Below are 25,592 nucleotides of genomic sequence, written 5' to 3'. Positions count from 1 at the left end.
CTGCAGGAAGTGCTTGTGTGGGAGGGGATTGCCATGACAGTGGCACACAGGAGGCCTGCTGTCCTTTTCCCTGGGCTTAGTGCTGTTGCAGAGCTTGGAGCTCTCTGCACCATGGGGTGGCAGGTGTTAGCCAGCACTCATAGTAGTAGTGTCCTGGAAGACCTCAAGTGCAAGTGCGTCACCAAGGCTGTGTTAAAGGCTCAGTGCCTCCTACTGGTGGAATTCTGACATCTGTGGTGGAGAGATCCTCTGGCCAGTCCCTGTGCTGGAACTTGGGTCTGCCTGCCTCTGGAGTGGACTAACTGCCACACTGGCTCGCATGGTAGTGGAGAACCTTGCATTTCTGGGGATGCAAGTCAGGGAGGGTTGCTGGAACCTTCCAGTCATCCTGCCTCGAAGCAGGCCTCCAGCCTAGCTGTCCACCAGGGGCTCCTGGTTGAAGACCTAACTATGTGGGTGTGCATATATGTAAGTGACTTTGTCCACCAAGGCCAGGAGATTACCTGAACCATAGGTCACCATGGGGGTGCTGTGCTCTGTCTTCCTGCCCCTGGTGTCACTGTCATCAGTCCACCCACAGCCCCAGGCATGTGACACAAAAGAGGAAACTTGTTCCAGGGGCTCCTAGAAGGTGTTGGGGAGGGGCGGTCAAAGCCAGTGACCTCCATCAGATAACTGGTGTATTCCTGCTCATCACCTAGTGGGAGATTACCCGGTGGGCTGCCTACCCACTTCCCACTGCACAAGACAACAGCACCCTTCCCGGTTCAGTTCTAGGCAGAGGTGGACTAGATGGGGACCAACCCCTCAACCAGGTCTGCTCCTCAGTCACTGGGGGTCGCCTACTACACACACTTCCTCCTGTGGTAGCTCAGTGTTAACCCATCCGCCTAGATCACGTCCCCAGCACCTAGAACAAATGACAGTCTGTGTGCCGGGATTAAAGATGTGCAACCACCCCACATGGCCGACTTAACTTTTTGCTTATTGCTAAGTAGCCAAAGACCAGGGTTCTAGAACTGTTTGTCCATTATACAGGGTTGAGCACACAGTATTTCAATAATGTTCATACGACAGAGTCCACGTCCAGTGGCCGCTCCATGCCCTGTGCCCACCTTTAAGGCTGGCACCCAGAACATTTTTCTTGAATGACTTGTGAATCTTAGCGGGTATCCGGGCTCCCAGGTGACTGACATCCATACGCGGACACACTGTGTCCTAGCCACAGGGTGGCGCTTCTAGCTCCCACAAACCCAGGTTCTCCAATGCTAGCTCCTTGGACTGGTTCCAACCCTTAGGGTGCCCCAAGTCCATCAGAGACACCCTTTGTCGTTCTACTCAAAGGGGGTCCTGTCTTAAACATCCATCTTCAGAGTCTTGGGTCATCCCCCAACAGTGGAGTGACACCCCCTCCCGCCCCTGTCTGTGCGCGCAGGCGCAATACTCCCGCCCCCTTCCATCCCTGCGGTGGAGGGCGGGGCGCGCGCTGTCCGGGCGGCCGCAGCTCCATGGGGCTCTTGGGACTCCTAAGCCTGCTGCACTCAACCTTCTTTGGGAACCAGGTAGGATGCAGGGAGTCCTGGTCGGAGATGAGGGTGTGGGGAGAGTCAGGTGAGGTCCTGACTCTGGGAATGGCGGCCCGAGGACAGTAGAGGACACTCATGCTAGAAGTAACCAACTTGATGGGTCGGGGGTCTTTCATAGTTGCTCTGGAGACAGTTGCCAAGGAAACCTCCTGAGCATGTGCATAGGGCTGGGTTCCCCTCCCTTATACTGCAGCGACCCCTCCCCCATCCTGCGCAGGCGCAGGCCTCCCTTGTGGGAGCATCCCTCTGCAGGAGACCCTCTCCTCTCCCTTTTCTCTTCTGGGGAGACCTGCAGGTCTCGGAAGAACAGAGGGCTGCAGCTGGTGCACACCCACCTTAGGCTCCAGCCAGGGCAGGATGCAGGCCTCGACCACGCCCTACATTTGCTAGGCCTCAGTTTCCCTGTGGACACTACTGAGCTAGGGCCTCCCCCACTCATCGTCCACTGACTCTGACATTTCAAAGGTTCTGTTCTGAGTCCTGCAGTATTGCAGTTCCGACATGTAAAGGGAAACTGAGGCTGGGGCACAGCTAAGCAGTCAAGGTCACATGACTGAGCCAAAGAGAAGCTTGTGTGCTGGGGTTTCCGGGAGGGACGGACTGTGCAGTCAGCCTGCTCCCCTCTGGGGAAACTCTGGTCCAGCGGCTGCTAACTCCTCCCCATTAGGGCTGTTCCCTGTCACCCAGCTCACAGCCATGCCAAATGATACCAGCATGTGGTCGTGCAGCCCCCTTTGTGCCCACTCCACACTCAGTGAAGCCCACTTAGGGGAGGGTGGCTGGCGGGACGCCAAGAGGACCTGCAGTCATCAGAGAGGCCCAGCGACCTCTGCAGTGTCATGGACAGAGGTCCCAAGGTGCACAGTGCCCACTGAGAAGCCTGGAGTGCCCTGGAGCTGGGAGACATGGTCTCGGGGCAGCAGGGATAGTCTCCTGTGTCACTTGAAGGTCAGGCCTCAGGTACTTGGTGACTGGGAGTGCCTGTGCCTCATGAGCAAGGAGGGGGACAGGAGTGAGGAATGTTCTAAAGGCTTGGGACTAAGGGCATCTTGCGTGTCAGCTTTCTTTGGAGAGAAGTCAGGAGAGAAGACTGTCCTGGCCTCCCCAGAAATCTGAATGGCGCTGCTGCAGTGTGAATTGAAGCTGTGTGTTTCCTAGCCAGAGTCTCAGTTTGTCTGTATGGGAGCAGCCAGTCTTCCCTTCCTCCCACCAGCCCTTGCCTGTGAGGACCAGACAAGCGGTGGTGTCCGGGAGGGAACAGACTAGACTAAGGACTCCCACCCAAGCTGGGCACTGAGGCCAGAGACAGGTATTCCCAAGGGAGGTGGTGGCAGAGCTGAAGCCAAAAGGCTCTGAGCTCTGTGCCCCCCAGTGACCACACCCCACCTCCAGCTCTGCTCAACCCTGCGCTGTTAGGGGGATCCTCGTAGCTTTCCAAGGCTCAATGGCTTACCCTGGCTAAACCTCATGACCCGCTCCTCCAATGCTGTGCCAGACACCCACCTTGGATCAAGCCCTCCCTCATTCTTCCGTGTCAAGCACCTTCCCCTCCTGCCCCCCAAGCTGACTACCAATGAGCCATGCCACCTCTATTTCCCCCTTTTATGTTGGACACAGGATCTGACCCTAGCACAGGCTGATCCTAAATTCCATGCAATTCTTCTGCCTCAGCCTCAGTGCTGGGATGACAGACATGGAGAACAGCCTTGCCCGTCTCCATCAGCAAGAGCCCCTTTTGCTACCTCCTCCCTGGGGCCACAGGGACAGCTGTGTCCAACTCTGGATGCCACTGTTCAGTCAGCTGGGCCCTTCTGGTACTGCAACTGCGGGTCTAAGATGAGCCTTCTTGACTGCAAGCCTTCAATCCCCTGCTGCCCTAAGCTCTTACTGCTCGCTCTCTCCTTCCCCCTTCTGTGTATGTGTGCGCGTGTGTGCATGTGCATGTGAGCTCCCATGAGCAGGTGCAGGCAATCAGTAGAGGTGTGGGATCCCCTGGAACCGGAGTTCCAGGCAGGTGAGCCTCCAGACTTGGCTGTTGGGATCCGAACTTGTGTCCTGTGGAGAGGAACGTATACTGCTAACCACTGAGCCATCGGCTCCAGCCACAGGCTCTGCAGGTTAAGCACCTTCAAGGACCCTTTGGGCATCAGGGAACTGGAGCTGGAGAGAGACTGGAGGGGAGATAGAAACAGGGACAGAGGGGTTGGGGATTTAGCTCAGCGGTAGAGCACTTGCCTAGCAAGTGCAAGGCCCTGGGTTCGGTCCCCAGCTCCGAAAAAAAAAAAAAAAAAGAAAAGAAAAGAAAAAAGAAAAGAAAAAAGAAACAGGGACAGAGAGACAGAGGAACTGTCACATGAAAATGGCAGGCCCTGGTAGTGATTGATACTCTGCTGCCAGAGGGTTGGAGAAAGATGGGGAGGGGATGCCAATCTCTCCCCCAGAGTGCCTGCCCATCTCCCAACCTTCCAAGTCCCAGGTTACTCGGGACCTCAGGGCACTCTTGGCTTTGCTTGTCCCCAGCGCCTCCTGCTCGAAACTTCCACACCTGGCAGGTGGATTGGGTGGTCCCCTCCCCCCAAGACTTTGGTGTAATATTTATCAACTTGATGTTTTGCATGGGGTCTTGGTCCTCTTGGCGCTCCCTTTCCCCCTTGGTAAGGGGTTTGCCAATCTCACTGCCCCCTCCCCCCATCAGCTCCTGAGCCCAAGACAAGGCCCGATGCCCCACGGTCAGCACGGGTCCCTGCCCCGGGTTGCTATTGGCTGTCGCCATAGCACCAGCTCGTCTTCCCGCGCCGCCATTGGCCCAGGCCCCTGCATCCCGCATCCTCCCCTGCTAGCTTGCAGTGGTCTCGCCCAGCGCCGGAGCGGCAGCGCCGCCTGGCCAGGCCCGGATCGGGCTTTGTCCCTCTGGAACAACCCCCTCCGCCTGTGCTGCCGAGACCCCCGGAGACCTAGACACCCCAGGTCTGGCTTGTAGGCCTAGCCAAGAGGGAGACCGCCCTGGGCTTTTACAGCAATCCCAGGCGCAAGTAAGCCGTGCGTCTTACCCCGGGAGGAGGGCAGGGGCGCGACCTGCCGCGCCCTGTCAGTACGGACTCGAAGGTAGACTAGGAGCTGAGGGGAAACTGAATCTGGATGAGGCAGTCGGGCAGCTGAGTCCGGCTGGACACACACACACACGCGCGCGCGCGCGCGCGCGCGCGCGCGCGGTTCCCACACCAGATCCTTGGGAGAGGCAGGATGCTGTGCGCCCCTGGGGAATTGCTGTGTACCCTGCTCTGTTTCTTTTCCACTCTGTAAAGGGGATGGGATGACAGGAAATCGGCGATGAGCCCTCTGGGTGTTTTGCCTCCCCACTCTGAATCGCTCTCAGTAGACTGATGTCCCGTCATTGCTGTTTCCCTGTCTGTCATCTGCTGTCATCTGCCGAGGCCGAGGTGGCTTCTTGACAGAGGTTTGGGGCTGGAGGCAGGCTCTGGGCGGAGGGGGCGCTTCTGCAGGAAGATGTAGGGTGTGAGGCTATAGCAGTCAAAGGTGGCCTGGTGTGCAAACCTGAGGACAAGTACATCTCTGTCTCCAGCGAATCCAGGTGTGCCAGTGGGGTCAGGGTTTATCCCGAGGGCACTGGGAACCATAGCACAAGGATGAAATCCTCATGGCTTCCTCTGGAGGGGAGTGTGACTTCAGTATCTAGCAGGCTAGAAGAGGCTGGGGGAGTGGCCTGGTGAGGGGTGCAGAGGCCTGGAGGGGTGTCTGTGGAGCAGATTTGAATGCTGGTAGTCGGAACAAGCTACATTGAGGAACAGCATCAAGTGTGGCTGGGAACGTCGCACAGGTCTGCATGTGGGGATAGATGTCCCCTACCTGCCAAGCCTCTGTTTCTCCTGGCTAGGCATGGCAAGGGTGGCCAGCTCCAACCAGGGGTTAGATTAGATTTGAGACTCTATTCTAGCTCCAAATTTGGCTTGGATGGAATGAGCAGGTCTCCTCAGAACCTCCTGTCAGCCCTCGAATGGGCCAGGGGTGGATTTTCCCCACCCTTCAGATGGATACACCAAGGCACAGAGAGAGGACAGGTCTGTTTTGTTTGTTTTAATTGTCGGTCTTTTGAGATAGAGCCATATGTAGCCCAGGCTAGCCAATATGTAGTCTAAGCTAGTCCTGAATTCTTGATCTTCCTACCTATCACTTCCTGAGTGCTGGAATGACAGGTCAGCCACCATGCCTGGCTAACGCTTGGACTTCTAAGCATCTCAGGGTCTGATTACATCTGTCTTCTCTCCCCCCCACCACCACCTCAGTCTCTTTTCTGGGAACAGCGGTTGTAGGAAGAAAACAAAAAGCATGGCTAGACCCACAGCAGGGCCTCCGGGGGACGGAATGATGAGGGACTGAGACCCTAGACAGTCACTGTCCTGGGTGACATCAGGGTGGGCAGGGCTTTCTAGAGAAAGAGAAAAAAAAAACGAGCATTAGATTATGTGTGTTGGAGGGGGAGGCCAAAGGAGCAGCTGTCACCTAAGCAGGGTGGGGGGTGTGTGGTTGGTTTGGGTTGAAGCCTCCTCAAGGCTGGCAAGGAGGAAGCTCCCAAGGAGGAGGGAGCAGCGGATAGGAAGAAACGCTATTGGTGGACCTCAGACAAAGGTGGAGGGAGGGGGCTCCCATAGATGGAAGGGAACAAAGACAGAAGGGGGATCCGGCGTAGGGGCTTCAGGCTAGCTGTGGACTGACAGCCAGGCTGAGGGAGAAGGCACTGGCCAGCCGGACAGAGGGAGGAGGCTGCACAAAAGAGAGGAAAGACAGGCAGAAGCACAAAGAACGGGACTGTGACAGAGCTGGGGGAGGTATGGGATCTGAACTGGAGCCATGAACTGGAGCTACCAGGGACCCTTGCATGAATGGAGGGATGTGTGACCACAGGGGGTCCCGGCCCAGGTCACAAACTCCTGGGATGATTGTGGTGAGTTCAGATCTTCTCCACCACCCTCCCTGACTCCTGCCCATAGCTCTCTTAGCCAGAACTCCTTGGCCTTCACGGTGTTCTGGGCCAGCTAGTGACCCCTCCTTCCCAGTGTGTCTGCCAGCCTGAGCAGTTCTGACTGTCTGTCTGTCTGTCTGTCTGTAGTCAGCTTCTCCTGTATCAGTCTGTGAACCTGGTGGCCTCCAGGTGGCTCTGACTTAGACTGCCAGGGTGACAGATGTCTATGTGTCCCTCTGGCTGTCGTCAGTACATGTGTCTTGGAGTCTTTCTGTCTGTCCACCCATCAGTTAACCTTGTATGCCTCAAACAGCCGTCTGCGGCCTCCCAGCTTCAGTTCCTCCTGTTTCTATGTCTGTCTCAAATGCTGGCTCCCAGGTGACTGGTTCACACCAGACAGCCAATCCTGTCTTGAGGGCACAGCCACAATGGGTGGCAGGGGTGGGTTCCAGTCCAGGATTTTCTGAAGGGGCACCAGTGACCAGCACTCACTCTTGTGACCCCCTTGGCCCCAGGCACTGCAGGAGTTGAAAATGGCCAGCTCCGTGGCCTCGTACGAGCAGCTGGTGCGCCAGGTGGAGGCCTTGAAGGCGGAGAACACTCACTTAAGACAGGAGCTGAGGGATAACTCTAGCCATCTCTCCAAGCTGGAGACAGAGACTTCTGGCATGAAGGTGAGAACCGGCATGGAGGGCGTGGGTCGGACAGACAGACTCGAAAGCACTGATGTATTGGGCGGGCTAAGAGAGGGGTCCCCAAGGCATGTGGACTGCCAGGGTGACAGAAGTCCGGGGGCAGGCAGTCCTGATGCTCACAGCCTTACTCCCTACCACATCCGCAGGAGGTCCTGAAACACCTTCAGGGCAAGCTGGAGCAGGAGGCGAGAGTGCTGGTATCCTCCGGGCAGACAGAAGTGTTAGAGCAACTGAAAGGTGAGTGACTTCCAGAATGGCCATGGCCGGCAGGGATACACCAGGAGCAGGTTGCTGACTTCACCCTGCCTCCTTCCCTCCAGCTCTTCAGACTGACATCAGTAGCCTCTATAACCTGAAGTTCCATGCCCCGGCCCTGGGCCCTGAGCCTGCTGCCCAGACTCCAGAGGGAAGCCCAGTACATGGCCCTGCACCGTCCAAGGACAGCTTCGGAGAGCTGAGCCGGGCCACCATCCGCCTGCTGGAAGAACTAGACCAGGAGAGGTGAGAGGGCATGGGAAAGGACCCGCCCCCAGGAACCTCTGCCCTCGGATTGGGTCGCTGGCAGTGGCCCCGCCCCCAACTAGCCACACCCACCTCCGGCTCTTTCAAGCTCCTCTCCACTCTGTCCATGTCTGGCTGACCCCAACTGGTGGACAGAGGATATGAGGACATTCTTGGCAAGGGGAAAGGCTCCTGGGAGAAGAGCCCCCACCCGCATCCCCGGGTCCGAGACATACAGGCGTCTCTAGAGACAGAGCCGCATCCAAAGTCAGGGCTCAGAAACAGGCCTAACGCCAGAGATCCTCAAGGAGGCCTTTGTTGACGGAAGGAGAGAAGCCCAAAAATTCTGGGCCCAGGGCCAGTGGAGGGGGCAGCGGCGGAGGGGGCAACCCGACTCAACCCCTCTGGGTTGCACAAGGTCACGACACACAGTTTAAGTCTGCTCTGCGGAGGAACTTTTAAACTTCTCCTCTGATAAATGGAAATAGTTTGTTTTTTTTTTTTTTTCCAGAGCTGGGGACTGAACCCAGGGCCTTGAGCTTGCTAGGCAAGCGCTCTACCACTGAGCTAAATCCCCAACCCCAGGAAATAAGAGTTTTGTTGATTGATATTTCTTTTCCTTTCTGGCTCCCCGACTACATTTATTTCTTTGGGGACACCATAGCACATGTGTGGAAGTCAGAGAACACTAGGAGATCCCGGGGTCAAACTCAGGATTCACAGGTTGCTGACCTTTGTCTGCTTCCCTAACTTGCCAGCCTGTTTAAACAAAAAAAAAAATTTAAAGAAAGGGGTCTCAGTGTCTGGTCCAGGCTGGTCAGTCTCCTGCCTCAGCCTCCTCAGTGCTGGAGTGACAGGGTTAACTTCTGAGCCTGAACCTGGTGTGTACTTGGAGATATGCAAGTGTTGGAACGCTTCTCAGGCCTTTCTAAGATGGCCAACTCTTTCCTTTTTATCTGGTTATTTGTTTATTTTCCAAGATAGGATTTCTTTGTGTAGCTCTGGCTGTTCTGTAGACCAAGCTGGCTGCAAACTCAGAGATCCCCCTGCCTCAGCCTCCCGAGTGATGGGATTAAAGGTGTGTGCCACCACCACCAGGCTATTTTATCTTTTTTGTTTTTGTTTTTTTTTTTCCGGAGCTGGGGACCGAACCCAGGGCCTTGCGCTTCCTAGGCAAGCGCTCTACCACTGAGCTAAATCCCCAACCTATCTTTTTTGTTTTTTAAGTCAAGGCTGTCAAGTAGCCCTCGACTTTGCCAAGGCTGGTCAAGATTCTGACCTTCCCAAAGTGCCAAGATGGCAGGTGCCCAGTCCCACAGCTTTGGGCTTCTGTCCTCTTCCAGTTACATTTATTAACAATTATATTTGTATGTGCTCCGCTCCAGTGAGCCTGTAGGTGACAGGGCGACCTGCACAAGTTCCTTCCTTCCTTTCCATCATGTGGGTTCTGAAGATGGAGCTTGGGTCGTCAGACTTGGCTATGAGTTTCTGTATCTGCTGAGCCATCTCGCTGAACCCTTGTTAGGGACGGGGCTACACTTGGTAGTCAGGGCTGGCCCCAAACTCAGCTATCCTCGGGCCTCCGCCTCCCAAGGGATTTTTTTGTTTGTTTTCTTTTTTTTTCTTTTTCTTCACCCACTGTCAGCTTTTCTTCACTCACTCAGTTCCTTCCAGTGTCCACCTCAGAGCTGGGAGCGGGGTCGGGGTGGGGGGAATCCTTGAGAATGCCACCTATAAGGTCTCGTGTGTACCCTCTCCTCCAGATGCTTCCTGCTGAGCGAGATAGAGAAAGAGGAGAAGGAGAAGCTGTGGTATTACTCTCAGCTCCAGGGCCTCTCTAAGCGCTTGGATGAACTGCCACACGTAGACACGGTGAGCTCCCGGGGCGCACCTAAGGAAAGTGCAGGAGTGTGGCGGTGGTAAGGGGTCCAGGTCAAAACGCAACTCACCATAGCCCGTGCCCCGCTCCCAGCAGTTTTCGATGCAGATGGATCTAATTCGGCAGCAGCTGGAGTTCGAAGCCCAGCACATCCGCTCGTTGATGGAGGAGCGCTTCGGTACCTCAGACGAGATGGTGCAGCGGGCTCAGGTTCGGGGCGTGCACACCCGGGCTTCAGGGAGTGGAGGACCAGCTAAATGGGAGGAGTCCGCGGCAAGGCGGAGAATTAGAAGGTGGAGCCAGAGATGGGAGGAGTCAAGGCTAGAAAGAGGCGGGGCCAGTCAGGGACCAGGTCACCAAAATGAACAAGCTTACTTCGGGTTCTCTGTTCTTTAGATCCGGGCTTCACGCCTGGAGCAGATTGACAAGGAGCTGTTGGAAGCCCAGGACCGGGTGCAGCAGACGGAGCCCCAGGTACCAAGCCAAGCAGAGCTAGGGCGGAAAGGGGTAGTGGCAGATGCCTATTAACTCAGTGGTATTCCCCTATTCTGGGCCCAGGAGGGGGTCTGCAGCCTGTGCACGGTGCAGCCTGTACCACCCAGCCTATGCTCTTCCTGCAGGCGCTGCTGGCGGTGAAGCCTGTGGCAGTGGAGGAGCAGGAGGCAGAAGTTCCCACACACCCTGAGGATGTCACCCCCCAGCCTGGCAACAGCAAGGTAAGAAGGGAAAATCTGACGATGGAGTGCCAGTGGCGTGGACTGGGAGTCCTCAAGCAATCCCCGTTGCTAGAAAGCCACTCTGGACTGAGGCTCCCTGTGAGGTGAGAGGTCTTTGTTTTTCTGAGACAGAGTTTCACTATATAGCCCAGGCTGGCCTGGGACTTTCCCTGTACACCAGACTGGTTTCAAACTCAAGAGATCCACCTGCCTCTGCCTCCGAGTGCTGGGATTAAAGCGGCCTACTTAGTGTGGGCGTCCTGCGGGGCGAGGTCTTGCTTTTGTGTCAGTATGGAGGTCAGAGGGCAACTTGCAAGTGTCTTTTCTCTCCTTCCATTATTTGAACCCTGGGAATACAACTCAGGTTGTCAGATTCGGTAGCAAGAGCCTTTACCTACTTAGCCATCTTACTGGTCCATAAGCCACCTTCTGAAGGAGAATTGCCAACAAAAGGTGATGGAGCGGGCTGGAGAGGTGGCTCAGAGGTTAGAGCACTGACTGCTCTTCCAGAGGTCCTGAGTTCAATTCCCAGCAACCACATGATGACTCACAACCATCTGTAATGGGATCCGATGCCCTCTTCTGTTGTGTCTGAAGACAGCGACAGTGTACTCATAAAATAAATAAACCTTAAAAAAAAAGTGATGGATCACAGTTCCCATTGTGAGCCTGCAGACATCGCGTGTTCCCCTGCAGGTGGAGGTCGTGTTCTGGCTTCTATCTATGTTGGCAACGCGCGACCAGGAAGATACTGCGCGCACGCTGCTCGCCATGTCCAGCTCGCCAGAGAGCTGCGTAGCCATGCGCCGCTCGGGATGTCTGCCACTGCTGCTCCAGATCCTTCATGGCACTGAGGCTGGGTCTGTGGGGCGCACAGGAACCCCCGGAGCGCCTGGTGCCAAAGATGCACGCATGCGTGCCAACGCGGCCCTGCACAACATAGTCTTCTCCCAGCCGGATCAGGGCCTGGCACGCAAGGAGATGCGTGTGCTGCACGTGCTGGAGCAGATCCGAGCCTACTGCGAGACCTGCTGGGACTGGCTTCAGGCGCGGGACAGCGGGACAGAGAGTGGTACAGGAGACAGTGAGTATGCCACATCCACAGGGCCTGGATTGGCTTGGGACAGGGAACCAACCAAGCCTTACACCTTCTTACTGTTTCTAGCTGAACCCAAGGGATCTTAAGACAGTGTGGCAAAGGAATGAAGAAGAATCTCTCTACCCCTGGACCATGCTCTCAAAACCTCCCTGGAGGATTCTAGACCGGGGCTTTACCCCATGACCACGCCCCCAGACCGTCATTGGGGAATTCTAGGGTCCACCCTGACCACGCCCCCAGCTCCTCACTGGAGGAGTCTAGGCAGGGATGTATTGTTGATGCAGGCCACCAGTCCCTTTTCTTCTTCTTTTTCAGTCTGGTCTCACTAAGTTATCCAAACTGGTCTTGAACCTGCCTTATAGCCTAGGGCCTATAAGGTCACAGGCCAGTCTACCAGCACATGTGAGCAGTAGCACTCTGCTGCCGCGAGGTGTTAGTCAGGGAGTGTGTGACACGCCACAGATTTTTTTTTTTTTTTTTTTTTTTTTTTGGAGCTGGGGACTGAACCCAGGGCCTTGCGGTTGCTAGGCAAGCGCTCTACCACTGAGCTAAATCCCCAACCCCCACGCCACAGATTTTGAAGCAGTAGATACGGCAAGGGGAGAGAGAGGCAAAGGAGAACTTGGGTATCAGTTCAGGATTGGGAATCTAACCTCACGCCTGTCCACAGCTCCTGTCCCTATCGAGCCTCAGATCTGCCAGGCCGCCTGTGCAGTGATGAAGCTGTCATTTGACGAGGAATACCGTCGGGCTATGAATGAGCTAGGTGAGTGTCCCTTTCCTGGGCCTTAGCCACAGCTCTTGACGACGCTCTAGGTGCCATGACACAGAGGGTGGGCTGGCCAGTGCGTGTGTGTGTGTGTGTGTGGGGGGGGTGAGCTATAAAAGAACTGGGAAGGTAGGCGTGTGTGGAATGGGGACACTGGCCCCTCTGGCCAGCCTCAGCCCTTCCATGACACCCAGCTCTTCTTACCACACCTATAGGGGGGCTGCAGGCTGTGGCCGAGCTACTGCAGGTGGATTATGAGATGCACAAGATGACCCAGGATCCACTCAACCTCGCCCTGCGCCGCTACGCTGGCATGACCCTCACCAACCTCACCTTCGGAGACGTTGCCAACAAGGTTCCCGGGGTGGGAGGAGGGTGGGCAAGGGTCAGGTACCATCTTGAGGCATGCCGCACCTAACCTCAGACTGGATATGCTCCTGAGAGGTAGGGACAGTCATTCCCAGTAGACAGATGGGTAGAGCAGGCAGGTGATGTGGCCCAGAGAGGGCGGGAGCTCACATCCACACTGCCTCCCTGACCCTCAAGGTCTGGAGAATTGTGACCTCTGGGCTGGCAGAGTCCAGATGTGTCCATCTGTCTGAGGCTCACTTTCCTTAGCTGGGTGAAGTGAGAGAAAGGGCTGGGGAGTCCCCTGTCCTTACTGCTGTGAGCTCAACTATTCGATGTCAATCCCAACAGGCCACTCTGTGTGCCCGCCGAGGCTGCATGGAAGCCATTGTGGCCCAGCTGGCCTCTGAGAGCGAGGAGCTGCATCAGGTACACAGGGCGGGGTTAGCGGCGGGCTTGGTCTGCTTCTCCTGGGTTGGGGCGACCACCACAGGTCTCCACCTGATCCCCTCAAAGAGTAATACACCACGTTTTGTTACTGGCTGTCTTCCAGGGTCGCAGTGGGTGGGAGGAAATGATCCATTTGGAACCTGGGCTCTGGGTCCACTGAGGCCACCCCTTACTCCCTGGCCAGGTTGTTTCCAGTATTCTGCGTAACCTGTCGTGGAGGGCGGACATCAACAGCAAGAAGGTGCTGAGGGAGGTTGGCAGCATGACCGCTTTGATGGAATGTGTGCTGCGGGCCTCCAAGGTGAGAATGGGCAGCCTGGGACTGGGGAGGAGAGAGGGCGCCACCCAGAGGCTCAGAATGGGGAGTCACCCCCGGGCAGGCGTCGGGGACCCTGTCTCTCGGGAAACCAAAGGAACTGGAGGAGTGAGCCTAGGGAGTGAGCCTAGGGTTCCCAGCCTACAGCTCTGAAACTTCCAGCCCTACACACCACATTGCCAAGATGAAAGTACTGACATTCGCGTATCAGACAGCAACCTCACTGCTGAGCCACGCCCCCAGCCCTTCTCTGGGGGATTCTAGGCAGGGGCTCCACCCCTGGCCACGCCCCCAGTCCCTCTCTGGGAGTCTAGGCGGGGCTCCACTATAGAGCTACTGTAACAGCATTTTTGCATATTATTCATATTACAGATATTCCAGGCTTGGCCTAGAATTTGTAATCCTCCTGCCCCGGGCTCCTGAGTGCAGAATGACAGGCCTTCACCACCAGGCTGGGCTGTTGATTCTGTGGAAAATCTCTTGGCCATAGTAGTGGAGGGGCCCTGAGTGGCTACACGCCTCATGCTGACCATCCTTCCCTCCCACCCCAGGAGTCCACTCTAAAGAGCGTGCTCAGTGCTCTGTGGAACCTGTCGGCACACAGCACAGAGAACAAGGCAGCTATCTGCCAGGTGGATGGCGCGCTGGGTTTCCTGGTGAGCACCCTAACATACCGTTGCCAAGGGAACTCCCTAGCAGTCATCGAGAGTGGCGGTGGGATCCTGCGCAACGTGTCAAGCCTCATTGCCACGCGGGAGGACTACAGGTCAGCTTCCATCGTGATCCGTCCAAGTGCAGAGGCCGGGACTGGGAGATGGTGGGGCGGCAGCGGCTGCTCTGGCAGAGGACCTGGGTTTGTTTGGTTGCCAGCACTACACGGTGACACACAACCACCCTTAACTCCAGTTCCTGGGAATCCTGTGCCCTTTTCTTACATCTGTGGACACCAGGCACACATGCAGCCCACACACAAATAACACAAACCACGTTATTAAATCATGTTCACAATAAGGCAGACCTGGCAGGGCAGGCTCCTCAGAGGGAGTCTAAGGCCAGCCTGGCTTTTATCAATAAGTTTCAGGCCAGCCAGGACTGTATATGAGATCTTTTCTCAGAAAAAAAAGGAAAGAAAAGGGGTGGGGGTGAGGTATGGGGTGCTTCTCAATAACTGTACACATGTACTATTTTTACTGAGCGAGAACCAGGGCTTAGTTCCCAGCCCTCAGGGTGGGCGGCTCGGCACAGGTAACCAGTTCCAAGGGCTCTGCTGCCCCCTTATGGCGTTGGTGGGCACTTCACACATGGTGCACAGACACCCATACACGTGAAATAAAATGATAAGAATGTTTTTTTTCTTTTCCTTTTTTTCGGAGCCGGGGACCGAACCCAGGGCCTTCCGCTTGCTAGGCAAGCGCTCTGCCTCTGGGCTAAATCCCCCAACCCCTAGAATTTTTAAATTAAGTCTTACAAACAAATGAACAGCTAGGCACTGGGGGTACACAGCACACACCTTTAACCCTGCACTCAGGATACAGAGGCAGGAGGATCGCTGAGTTCGAGGCCAGCCTGGTCTACAGAGTGAGTTCCATGACAGCGAGGGCTATACAGAGAGACCCTGTCTCGAAAAACAAAAAAACAAGATGTCTTAAAACCAAACAAGCTAAATACATAACCTAGATAAGGAGGTACAGGAAGGCCACCTTCATCTGGCTACGGAGTTTAAAGTTAGCCTCGCCTTCCTTAGAGCCTTCCTCAAAACAAAACGAAACCCAAACAGCTGCGAGGAGTCGTGCAGTGCGGGCTGGGGAAGCTTATGCTCTAGCTACTTCGTTTTTTTTCTCAAATTCAAACCTAAAGGTGGACATGCTTATCTGCGGTGTCTGCTGGTTCTAGTCTGGGGGTAGTGGGCGGGGCAAGCAGGGGCGTGGCTAAACCTTGCTAGCTAGCTGGGGAAGCTCAGCTAGCCTGCGGCCAAGTGGAGGTAGGCGTGGTTGAACACGCGCCTGACTGGAGGGTATGTGCCGGGCAGGGCGGAGCAAGCCTGCGGCATAGCAAGGCAGAATTGTGATTGGCTGAGCAGGGTCACCACACAGCCAGGGGTGAACCTGATTTACTGGACTAAGAGTTCAGCAAGGTAGAGGTGGGTATAACAGAGCTGGGGGTATGAGCGACCAGGGGTGGGCGTGGCTGAACTAGGCTAGAGGAGCGGCTGAGCCAAGCTAGCACCGCTGGGCTGAAGACCTTGAGGGAGGAGCGCTTTTGTAGCGTGGATGGCAGTGTGGTGTGGATGGTGGGCACCGCAGGGCTGGGATATCCAAGCTCACCTTCCTTTACTCTGGGTTCCCTCAGGCAGGTGCTCCGTGACCACAACTGCCTACAGACACTGCTGCAGCACCTCACGTCGCACAGCTTGACTATCGTGAGCAATGCCTGCGGCACCCTTTGGAACCTGTCTGCCCGCAGCCCCCGCGACCAGGAACTGTTGTGGGACCTGGGGGCTGTGGGCATGCTACGAAACCTCGTCCACTCCAAACACAAGATGATCGCCATGGGTAGCGCTGCCGCTCTGCGGAACCTGCTGGCCCACCGACCGGCCAAGTATCAGGCCGCAGCCATGGCAGTCTCCCCAGGCACCTGCGTGCCCAGTCTGTACGTCCGCAAGCAGAGGGCCCTGGAGGCCGAGCTGGACACTCGGCACCTGGTGCATGCGCTCGGTCACTTGGAGAAGCAGGGTCTGCCTGAGGCAGAGACCACTTCAAAGAAGCCCCTGCCACCCCTCCGCCACCTGGACGGGCTGGTGCAGGACTATGCCTCTGATTCTGGCTGCTTTGATGATGATGATGCACCATCCCTGGCTGCTGCGGCCACCACAGCTGAGCCCGCCAGCCCAGCAGTGATGTCTATGTTCCTTGGTGGTCCCTTCCTTCAGGGCCAGGCACTGGCCCGCACCCCACCTGCCCGCCAGGGTGGCCTAGAAGCTGAGAAGGAGACTGGTGGGGAGGCAGCTGTGGCTGCTAAAGCCAAGGCCAAGCTAGCGTTGGCTGTGGCTCGCATCGACCGACTGGTGGAGGACATCTCTGCCCTGCACACCTCATCAGACGACAGCTTCAGTCTCAGCTCGGGGGACCCGGGGCAGGAGGCGCCAAGGGAGGGCCGTGCGCAGTCCTGCTCTCCATGCCGGGGCACAGAGGGTGGGCGGCGTGAGGCTGGCAGCCGGGCGCACCCTCTGCTGAGGCTCAAGGCGGCCCACACCAGCCTCTCCAACGACAGCCTGAACAGTGGTAGCACCAGCGATGGCTACTGTACCCGGGAACACATGACGCCTTGCCCACTGGCCGTGTTGACCGAGCACCGCGATGGCCCAGTATGCGGACAGACTCGGCCCAGCCGACTGGACCTAGACCTTCCCAGCCGGGCTGAGCTTCCTGCCCGGGACACAGCAGCCACTGATGCCCGAGTGCGCACCATTAAGTTATCCCCAACCTATCAGCACGTGCCACTGCTTGATGGGGCCCCGGGGGCAGGTGTCAGACCCCTGGTTGGGCTTGGAACCTCCCCGGGGACTCGGAAACAGGCATGGATACCTGCAGATAGTTTGAGTAAAGTCCCCGAGAAGCTGGTGGCCTCCCCACTGCCGGTGACTAGCAAGGTGCTGCAGAAGCTGGTGGCACAGGATGGGCCGATGTCCCTCTCCAGGTGCAGTTCCCTGTCTTCTCTGTCTTCCACGGGCCATGCAGTCCCCAGCCAGGTGGAGAACCTTGATGACAGCGATTCATCCCTGGAAGAGCTTGAGGAGGCTGGTCCTGGCGAGGCCGAGCTAGACAGGGCGTGGAGAGCATCCGGGTCCACCTCTCTTCCGGTGTCCATCCCGGCCCCACAGCGGGGTCGAAGTCGAGGTCTTGGGGTGGAGGATGCTACACCATCCAGTTCATCTGAGAACTGCGTCCAGGAGACACCCTTGGTCCTGAGCCGCTGTAGCTCTGTGAGCTCCCTGGGCAGCTTCGAGAGCCGTTCCATCGCCAGCTCCATCCCGAGCGACCCCTGCAGTGCGCTGGGCAGTGGTACAGTGAGTCCCAGCGAGCTGCCAGACAGCCCCGGCCAGACAATGCCACCCAGCCGCAGCAGGACTCCACCGGCACCTCCCGGGCAGCCCGAGGCCAGCCAGTTCAGCCTGCAGTGGGAAAGTTACGTGAAGCGCTTCCTGGACATCGCAGACTGTCGGGAAAGATGCCAGCCGCCCTCGGAGCTGGACGCGGGCAGCGTACGCTTCACGGTGGAGAAGCCGGACGAGAATTTCTCTTGTGCTTCCAGCCTCAGCGCACTGGCCCTGCATGAGCTGTATGTCCAGCAGGACGTGGAACTGCGGCTGAGGCCACCAGCCTGTCCAGAACGTGCGGTGGGTGGTGGTGGGGGCCACCGTCGGAGGGACGAGGCTACCAGCCGCCTGGATGGCCCAGCACCAGCTGGCTCTAGGGCTCGGTCAGCGGCTGATAAAGAACTAGAGGCGCTGCGTGAATGTCTGGGGGCAGCCATGCCGGCCCGGCTCCGCAAGGTGGCCTCGGCCTTGGTGCCTGGCCGCCGTGCACTGCCGGTCCCCGTGTACATGTTAGTGCCCGCCCCGGCTCGGGGTGATGACTCGGGCACAGACTCTGCAGAGGGCACGCCTGTCAACTTTTCCAGTGCAGCCTCTCTCAGTGACGAGACCTTACAGGGACCCTCCAGGGATAAGCCGGCCAGGCCTGGGGACAGGCAGAAACCTACAGGCCGAGCTGCTCCTGCCAGGCAGACCCGTGGGCACCGGCCCAAGGCAGCAGGAGCAGGTGCTGGTAAGAGCACAGAGCACACACGGGGGGCTAATAGGAACCGGGCAGGATTGGAACTACCCCTCAGCCGGCCCCAGAGTGCTCGGTCCAACAGGGATGGCTCATGCCAGACCCGGACCCGTGGAGACGGTGCCCTGCAGTCGCTATGCCTCACGACACCCACAGAGGAAGCTGTGTACTGCTTCTATGACTCTGACGAGGAGCCACCAGCCACAGCACCACCAACTCGGCGGGCGTCCGCCATCCCTCGGGCTCTTAAACGTGAGAAACCCGCAGGCAGGAAAGAGACCCCAACCAGGGCGACACAGCCTGCCACACTCCCTGTGAGGGCGCAGCCGAGACTGATAGTAGATGAGACCCCACCCTGCTATTCCCTGACTTCCTCGGCTAGTTCCCTCAGCGAGCCTGAGGCCTCTGAACAGCCAGCCTGCCACCCTCGAGTGGAGGAGCAGGGCAGTAAACAAGATAGTAGCCCAAGGGCAGAAGAGGAGCTCCTGCAGAGATGTATCAGTTTAGCTATGCCCAGGCGCCGGACCCAGGTACCCAGCTCACGGCGTCGCAAGCCCAGAGCTGTGAGGTCAGACATAAGGCCCACTGAGTTACCACAGAAATGCCGTGAAGAGGTTCCTGGTTCTGATCCAGCCTCTGACCTAGATAGCGTCGAGTGGCAGGCTATCCAAGAGGGCGCAAACTCCATTGTCACGTGGCTGCATCAGGCAGCGGCCAAAGCCAGCCTGGAAGCTTCTTCTGAGTCTGACTCCCTCTTGTCTTTGGTGTCTGGGCTGTCAGCAAGCTCCACCCTCCAGCCCTCCAAGCTCAGAAAAGGGCGAAAGCCAGTGGCTGAGGCTGGGGGTGCCTGGCGTCCTGAGAAACGGGGCACAACTTCCACTAAGGGCAGTGGGAGTCCCCGGTTTCCTAGTGGCCCTGAGAAGGCAAAGGGTACCCAGAAAACGATGGCAGGGGAGTCAGCCATGCTCCGGGGAAGGACAGTGATCTACACTGCCAGCCCTGCTTCCCGGGCTCAGTCCAAAGGTATTTCTGGACCTTGTTCCGCACCTAAGAAGATGGGGACATCTGGTACCACTCAGCCAGAAACTGCCACCAAAACCCCCAGCCCTGAGCAACAACGTTCTCGGAGCCTGCACCGACCAGGCAAGATCTCTGAGTTGGCAGCCTTGAGCCACCCGCCCAGGAGTGCTACTCCTCCAGCCCGCCTCACCAAGACCCCGTCTTCAAGCTCTTCACAGACCTCCCCGGCATCCCAGTCCCTGCCTAGGCGGTCCCCACTGGCCACTCCAACAGGAGGGCCTCTGCCTGGACCTGGGGGGTCCCCGGTGCCCAAGTCACCAGCCCGGGCTCTTCTGGCTAAGCAACACAAGACCCAGAAGTCACCCGTGCGTATCCCATTCATGCAAAGGCCAGCCAGGCGAGTGCCACCTCCACTGGCCAGGCCATCCCCAGAGCCTGGCTCCAGGGGCCGAGCTGGGGCTGAGGGAACTCCTGGGGCACGTGGCAGCCGCCTGGGCCTGGTACGTGTGGCCTCAACTCGCTCTAGCGGCAGTGAGTCCTCAGACCGCTCCGGCTTCAGAAGGCAGCTGACCTTCATTAAGGAGTCCCCAGGTCTCCTCCGGCGCCGTAGATCGGAGCTGTCCTCTGCGGACTCCACGGTCTCCACCTCCCAGACCGCTTCGCCCTGCCGCGGACGGCCCGCACTCCCCGCTGTCTTTCTCTGCTCCTCTCGCTGTGATGAGCTGCGAGCGTCTCCACGGCAGCCCCTGGCAGCACAGAGGGTCCCGCAGGCCAAGCCAGGTCTTGCCCCACGTGCGCCCAGACGCACCAGCTCCGAGAGCCCCTCACGCCTGCCTGTACGGGCGACCCCTGGGCGGCCCGAGACAGTCAAGAGGTACGCCTCCCTGCCACATATTAGTGTGTCCCGCAGGCCCGATAGCGCTGTCTCTGTGCCCACCACCCAGGCCAATGCCACTCGCAGGGGAAGTGATGGCGAGGCCAGGCCGCTGCCCAGGGTGGCTGCGCCGGGTACGACCTGGCGTCGTATCAAAGATGAAGATGTCCCCCACATCCTGCGCAGCACACTGCCGGCCACTGCCCTGCCTCTCAGGGGCTCATCACCCGAAGACAGTCCTGCTGGAACTCCACACCGCAAGACTAGCGACGCAGTGGTACAGACAGAGGATGTGGCCACCTCTAAAACCAACTCCAGCACGTCGCCCAGCCTGGAGAGCAGGGATCCCCCACAGGCCCCGATCAGTGGCCCTGTTGCTCCACTGGGCAGCGATGTGGATGGACCAGTACTTGCCAAGCCTCCTGCCTCAGCGCCCTTCACCCATGAGGGTCTGAGTGTTGTCACGGGGGGCTTTCCTACTAGCAGGCATGGCTCCCCCAGTAGGGCTGCACGGGTTCCCCCCTTCAACTACGTGCCCAGCCCTATGGTAGTGGCTACAATGACCAGTGACTCAGCTGTGGAGAAAGCCCCTGTTACCTCTCCAGCCAGCCTCCTGGAGTAGTGGTTATAGGCCTGCCTTCTGGAACTCTCTCCTCACCCTGTGGCCCAGGCTGGCTGCGCTGTGGGCCTGCTCTCTAGCTGCTCTGATTAGGCACATGTGTGCCCTTAGAGCCCCCATCCAGCTCGCATCTCTGCACCTTAGGGCCAGCCCTTGCTTCTATGCCCGGGGCTCGAGGGAATCGGCTGTAGACTGGCCATAGGGCACATGCAGCGCCATTTTCTGAGGTCGGCCTGGGAAGGGGTGGACAGCCAGTCTCTGAAAGTCACTAGATGTGGGGCTGTGAGCTGCACCCGGCAGGAGAGTGGACATGGCTTCTCAGGTGACTGAGCTTTCCTGCTGGAGGTGGGGACAGGCTGGGGGATGGGGCAGGGAGCCTCTGCTTGGCAGCTGGGGACGCCTCAGCCCTGCACTGTGGAAGCCTGTAATTAGTGCTGGGGTAATTGGTTAATGATGACTCTGCCAGGGGTGTTTGCCTTCTCCGAGGCGGCTGAGGAGCACTGGGTGAGGGGTAGTAGACAAGCTTCTCTCTCACCCAGCACTCGTCATAGCCATGAGAGACTGCTGAGGGTGAACAGCCCTCCTGACGCAGGAGCTATGGAGCAGCCCATACTCTGTCCCTTTACTGATAGGAGGGACTCTAATCCCAAGGCCACCTGGCTAGGCTCCAGGGCCCAGGCAGGCAGGCAGGCAGGCAGGCAGGCAGGCCGGCCGGCCTGAAGGGAGGCAGGTCCATCTGCGGGAGCCTGGTCCTTCCCAGCCCTGGCTGCCTTAAGATGATGAAGGCATCAGGACCAGAACAGTTCCTCGGGCCTCACTCAGTCACAGCCTGGAATCAAAACAGGGACTTGGTGACGGTGTGGGGAGCCTGGAGCTGCTATGGAGGGCAGGGACCCAGGTGGAGAGCAGGATGCAGATGTGAGGTAGCCGAGCCTTCGAGCACCTGGGCGGTGGGTCTGTGTGCCAACCACAGGGACCCAGGGCAGAGTCTTCCTGCAGAGCCAACAACCTCCTGTGGGACCCCAGGCTGCTCTTTGTAAGGGGAGCCATGGACACCTGCACGAGCTGTCCCCAGAGAACGGACTGTCCCTTGAGCTGGCCTCAAGTCCCTCTTCTGAGATGAGGGAAGTGGCTTTGAGAACCGGGGGTGGGAGGCGGCCTTGGGAGGAACTGATAATTCTGCTGCCCTTCCCAAGGGTCCCCTTTAAGGCAGGGAGTTGACAGACCCAAGCTTGCCAACTCCCAGGGGCAGGCTGACTTGAGGACACCATTTGTGGGCTACACCTATTACACCTGTCCAGTGCTTTGCGATGCCTGATGTTTCCTTGTCTGGGGCTCTGGCCCTAATTGTGGGGACAGTGTCACAGCAGAAACTCCAGACACTAAATGCTCAATGCCAGGATCTTGCCTGCCAGACAAGGCCGCTGGCCTTTGGGTGACTGGTAGGGAGGGGACAAGGAAGGCCCTTTTCAGAACAGAGCAAAGTGGCTCTAGGACACCCTCTCTAGAACACCTAAGACACACTCCAGGATGGCCCTGTGCTGGGGACCACAATGCACAGATTGGCGGCTGGGGTCGGACGGCGAACCTCATCTTTGTAGACTGAGCCTGTGTACCATGCACTGTGAGAGCTCAGGTGGCACTCGCGCTGCTCTGAGCCTTGGTTTCCCCATGTGGGCCGTGGGGAGGACTCAGGGTGGAGCAGCAGGGACGTCTAGGCTGCAGCACCAGCATGCAAGGGCCATCTTTCTCCCAGCCACCTCCTCCCATCCTGTCAGCCTTGGGCCCAGCAGCCATGTTTGCCTTCTCCACCCCACACAGTGGGGGACACAAGACACAGTGGAACTTCCAGCCCAGGGTAGGTAAGCTCTGTTGAAGGGCAGCAGCTTCTGGAGTGTCCTTAGAGACCGAGCAGGAGATCTGCCACCTGCCAGGCTGCTGATGGCTGCTAGCTCCCTGAGCTGGACACCAGTGGTCTACTGGAGACTAACCACTGGGTGCTTGACCAGGGCACCATGCCCACCAGTTACCTCACTGTGTGTCTGTCTGTCGCACTGTCCCATGGCCAATGTCATTCCCTTGCTCACAGCTGGTCAGTGTGTTCTCTGCTGCCGTACTGTTTCCGCCTGTTCTGTAGTGTACACTCTGCACCCTGATGTACAGTGTACACTTCTGCACCCTGATGTACAGTGTACACTTCTGCACCCTGATGTACAGTGTACACTTCTGCACCCTGATCTACAGTGTACACTCTGCACCCTGATCTACAGTGTACACTTCTGCACCCTGATCTACAGTGTACACTCTGCACCCTGATCTAGTGTACACTCTGTAACCTGATCTACAGTGTACACTCTGCACCCTGATCTACAGTGTACACTCTGTAACCTGATCTACAGTGTACACTCTGCACCCTGATCTACAGTGTACACTCTGCACCCTGATCTAGTGTACACTCTGTAACCTGATCTACAGTGTACACTCTGCACCCTGATCTACAGTGTACACTCTGTAACCTGATCTACAGTGTACACTCTGCACCCTGATCTACAGTGTACACTCTGTAACCTGATCTACAGTGTACACTCTGCACCCTGATCTACAGTGTACACTCTGTAACCTGATCTACAGTGTACACTTCTGCACCCTGATCTACAGTGTACACTTCTGTACATACTGACCCCGGAGGACGCCCAGCCTGGCTTCTGATTCTTTGTTCATATCTTTAATAAAGCGAGACATTTGGCTGCTCTGGAGTTTCATCTTTAACATGGGCTCCAGAGCGGGGAGGTTGTTCCAGAACCTTCCTTCTTCTGCAGCTGTTGTCCAACCCGAGAAGGCGATTCGGGGCTCCCGAGCTCCCCACTGACTGGACAACGTGTCAGGTCTCCACATGCTGGAGCCAAGGTTGATTGAGGGTCACCGGAGCTGTACTTGGCCATCAGCCACTGGTCACTTGTGGTGGAGGTGTCATGGTGGGAGTGGAGACCAGGAATCCAGGCTGCACCAGTCAGGGCAAGCCAGACCCTGTGGCCACCAGGAATGTCGAAGGTCAGGAATGACATGGCCCACAAGCTAAAACCATTTCTGACAAAACAGGTCCAGCCAGCTTGGGACCCAAGAAGGCCGGTGCGGTGCCAACACCCGAGTGGCCAAGGGGTGGCATGGATTTGGGCCCCCAGTGATCTAGTCCAGCTTAAGGGAGATCTGTGTTCAGGCATCAAACATCTTTCATCTTCAGAACTAAAGTCCGGCCACTCCAAGAGTGGTGGGTCTTCTGCAAGAAGACAAACCAAACCCTAGTCCAGAAGGGTCAATGTCCACCACACACAGGACTCCAGCCTTTGGGGGGCTCCTCTGGGACCCATGGCCTCCCCAGAATGAAAACCCCTTTGTTGAGTAGCCCCAGCCCTAGGAAGGGGGTAGCCAGACTACTCTGTCACCAAGCCAATAGTGGCTGACCTGCTGTGGATGTTGGGGACGGAGATCTTCACTGTCCAGGGTGACAGGGGGCAGGAAGAGCACATTGGTGGAAGACTGGTAACGATGGGGCAGACTGCCTCTGAGCCCTGACCTGCAGTCAAGTCCTAGATGCAATCTAGGCTGGTGTCCCCAAAACGAGGTGGCCATGTCCCCAAGTCCCATCACCGGTGAGAGGCCATTAAGGATGGAAGAGGGGACAAAGCCCCAAGCACGCGGAGTGGGCCACTGGGTCCCCCAAGGGTAGGGTTGGAGCAGTAAATGTTGACCCAGAGCTTCTGGTTGTCAGGTGCCCAGGCCTGGGCCAAGGACATCAGGTTTAACCTTGGCTCTAGGACGTGGCTGATGTCACCTGACTAATATCCTGTTCCAGCCTCTGACCAGCTTGCCGAAGGCCATCGAACTTCTGCCTCAGCGCATCCCCCGCCTGCCGCAGCCTCTCGTTCATAGCCACGTAGGTCCGGCTCTGTTGGTAGATCTGCTCCTGCTGGACCTCAGAGTCCTCAGCCCTTGGGAGTGGCTCTAGGGGGTCTGAAGAGAAGAAAACAGTGTGACCATCCATCAGTGATTCAAGGTCTTCCTTGGCCATGTGGTGAATCTGAGGGTAACATATACCTACCTAGACACTAGAAAATTAGTCAGTTTCAGACCTGAAAAAACCCAGGGTTTGGGGGTCACGGAGAGGACAGGTCCCCTCCAGCCACCCTGGCTTTGCTGTTCTACCCAGGACTGTCTGGGTTCCTGGATTCTAGGACCGGATTCACACAAATGGCCCTTACACGTACCATTCCCCCATTTCTTTGTAGGAGCAACTGGCCACGCCCCCTTGAGACATGGTCCTGAACTCACAGCAATCCTCCTGCCCTAGACCCCTGGGTTGGCTTAAATCACCAAGCTCGGCAGCACTTCGGCTTTATTTTTGATGATCCCATTTTGTAGGGGAAGAGAAGGACAGGGACAAAAAAGATAGGTCCCTAGGTGTCTGGCTGCAATCGGTTTGCTCCCCACTCGGGCTGGGACTCGGGACTCTTATGTTCTCCTACCTTCTGGGGCCAGGGCAGTAAAAACAGGATCTTGGGCGGGTGCCCCTCGCACGTCCTCCAGGATCTGCTCTACCGTGGGAGGCGCGGGGCGAGTGGGCAGCACCACGCGTTTCTTGGCCTTGGAGCTCATCTTGTAGGCGAAGCGCGCGCTAACGGGGTGCACTCTCGGCTTGGCCCTCTCACCCCGCGAACTCCTACGCACCCGTTACGGACCTGCGCCGAGCTCCCTGACCCTCCTCCTGGGACCTCGGAGTTTGGTTCGACCTCCGCGTCAGTATGCCGTAGAAAAACCCTGCTGCCTATCTTCGCTCCAAGAACTTAGGAAGCCGCCGCCACTTCCGCTTCCTCCTTGAGCGCCCCTACGTTCTAGCACTTCCGGTCCGC

General features: G+C 57.5%; 2 protein-coding genes across 13 annotated transcripts; one reads left to right on the top strand and one right to left on the bottom strand.

Moving 5' to 3' along the window:
- Positions 1 to 1,408: 1,408 nt before the first annotated feature.
- Positions 1,409 to 23,436, top strand: Apc2 (APC regulator of WNT signaling pathway 2). 12 transcript variants are annotated; one of them, XM_039078649.1, is made up of 15 exons: positions 1,409 to 1,562; positions 7,083 to 7,241; positions 7,409 to 7,499; positions 7,583 to 7,763; positions 9,527 to 9,635; positions 9,739 to 9,852; positions 10,039 to 10,116; positions 10,263 to 10,358; positions 11,055 to 11,442; positions 12,128 to 12,223; positions 12,442 to 12,581; positions 12,926 to 13,003; positions 13,209 to 13,325; positions 13,892 to 14,106; positions 15,690 to 23,435. In XM_039078649.1, the coding sequence occupies exons 1-15, from the start codon at positions 1,509 to 1,511 to the stop codon at positions 20,686 to 20,688; spliced, it is 6,915 nt and encodes a 2,304-aa protein (XP_038934577.1). In that variant the 5' UTR covers positions 1,409 to 1,508; the 3' UTR covers positions 20,689 to 23,435. The 12 variants fall into 12 exon arrangements, with proteins under 12 accessions (XP_038934577.1, XP_006240940.1, XP_038934576.1 ...); XM_006240878.4 differs by having other exon boundaries at positions 9,736 to 9,852; XM_039078648.1 differs by having other exon boundaries at positions 9,718 to 9,852.
- On the bottom strand, positions 23,389 to 25,517 carry C7h19orf25 (similar to human chromosome 19 open reading frame 25). Its single transcript, NM_001007657.1, has 2 exons — positions 25,209 to 25,517; positions 23,389 to 24,696 (listed from the first exon to the last, which is right to left on the bottom strand). The coding sequence occupies exons 1-2, from the start codon at positions 25,336 to 25,338 to the stop codon at positions 24,497 to 24,499; spliced, it is 330 nt and encodes a 109-aa protein (NP_001007658.1). The 5' UTR covers positions 25,339 to 25,517; the 3' UTR covers positions 23,389 to 24,496.
- Between the last annotated feature and the right edge of the window lie 75 nt (positions 25,518 to 25,592).

The sequence above is a fragment of the Rattus norvegicus genome, chromosome 7, assembly GCF_036323735.1.
Source record: "Rattus norvegicus strain BN/NHsdMcwi chromosome 7, GRCr8, whole genome shotgun sequence".
Lineage (NCBI taxonomy): Eukaryota > Metazoa > Chordata > Mammalia > Rodentia > Muridae > Rattus > Rattus norvegicus.
The sequence above is the reverse complement of the archived record's forward strand: the minus strand, read 5'-3'. Positions and strand labels throughout refer to the sequence as shown.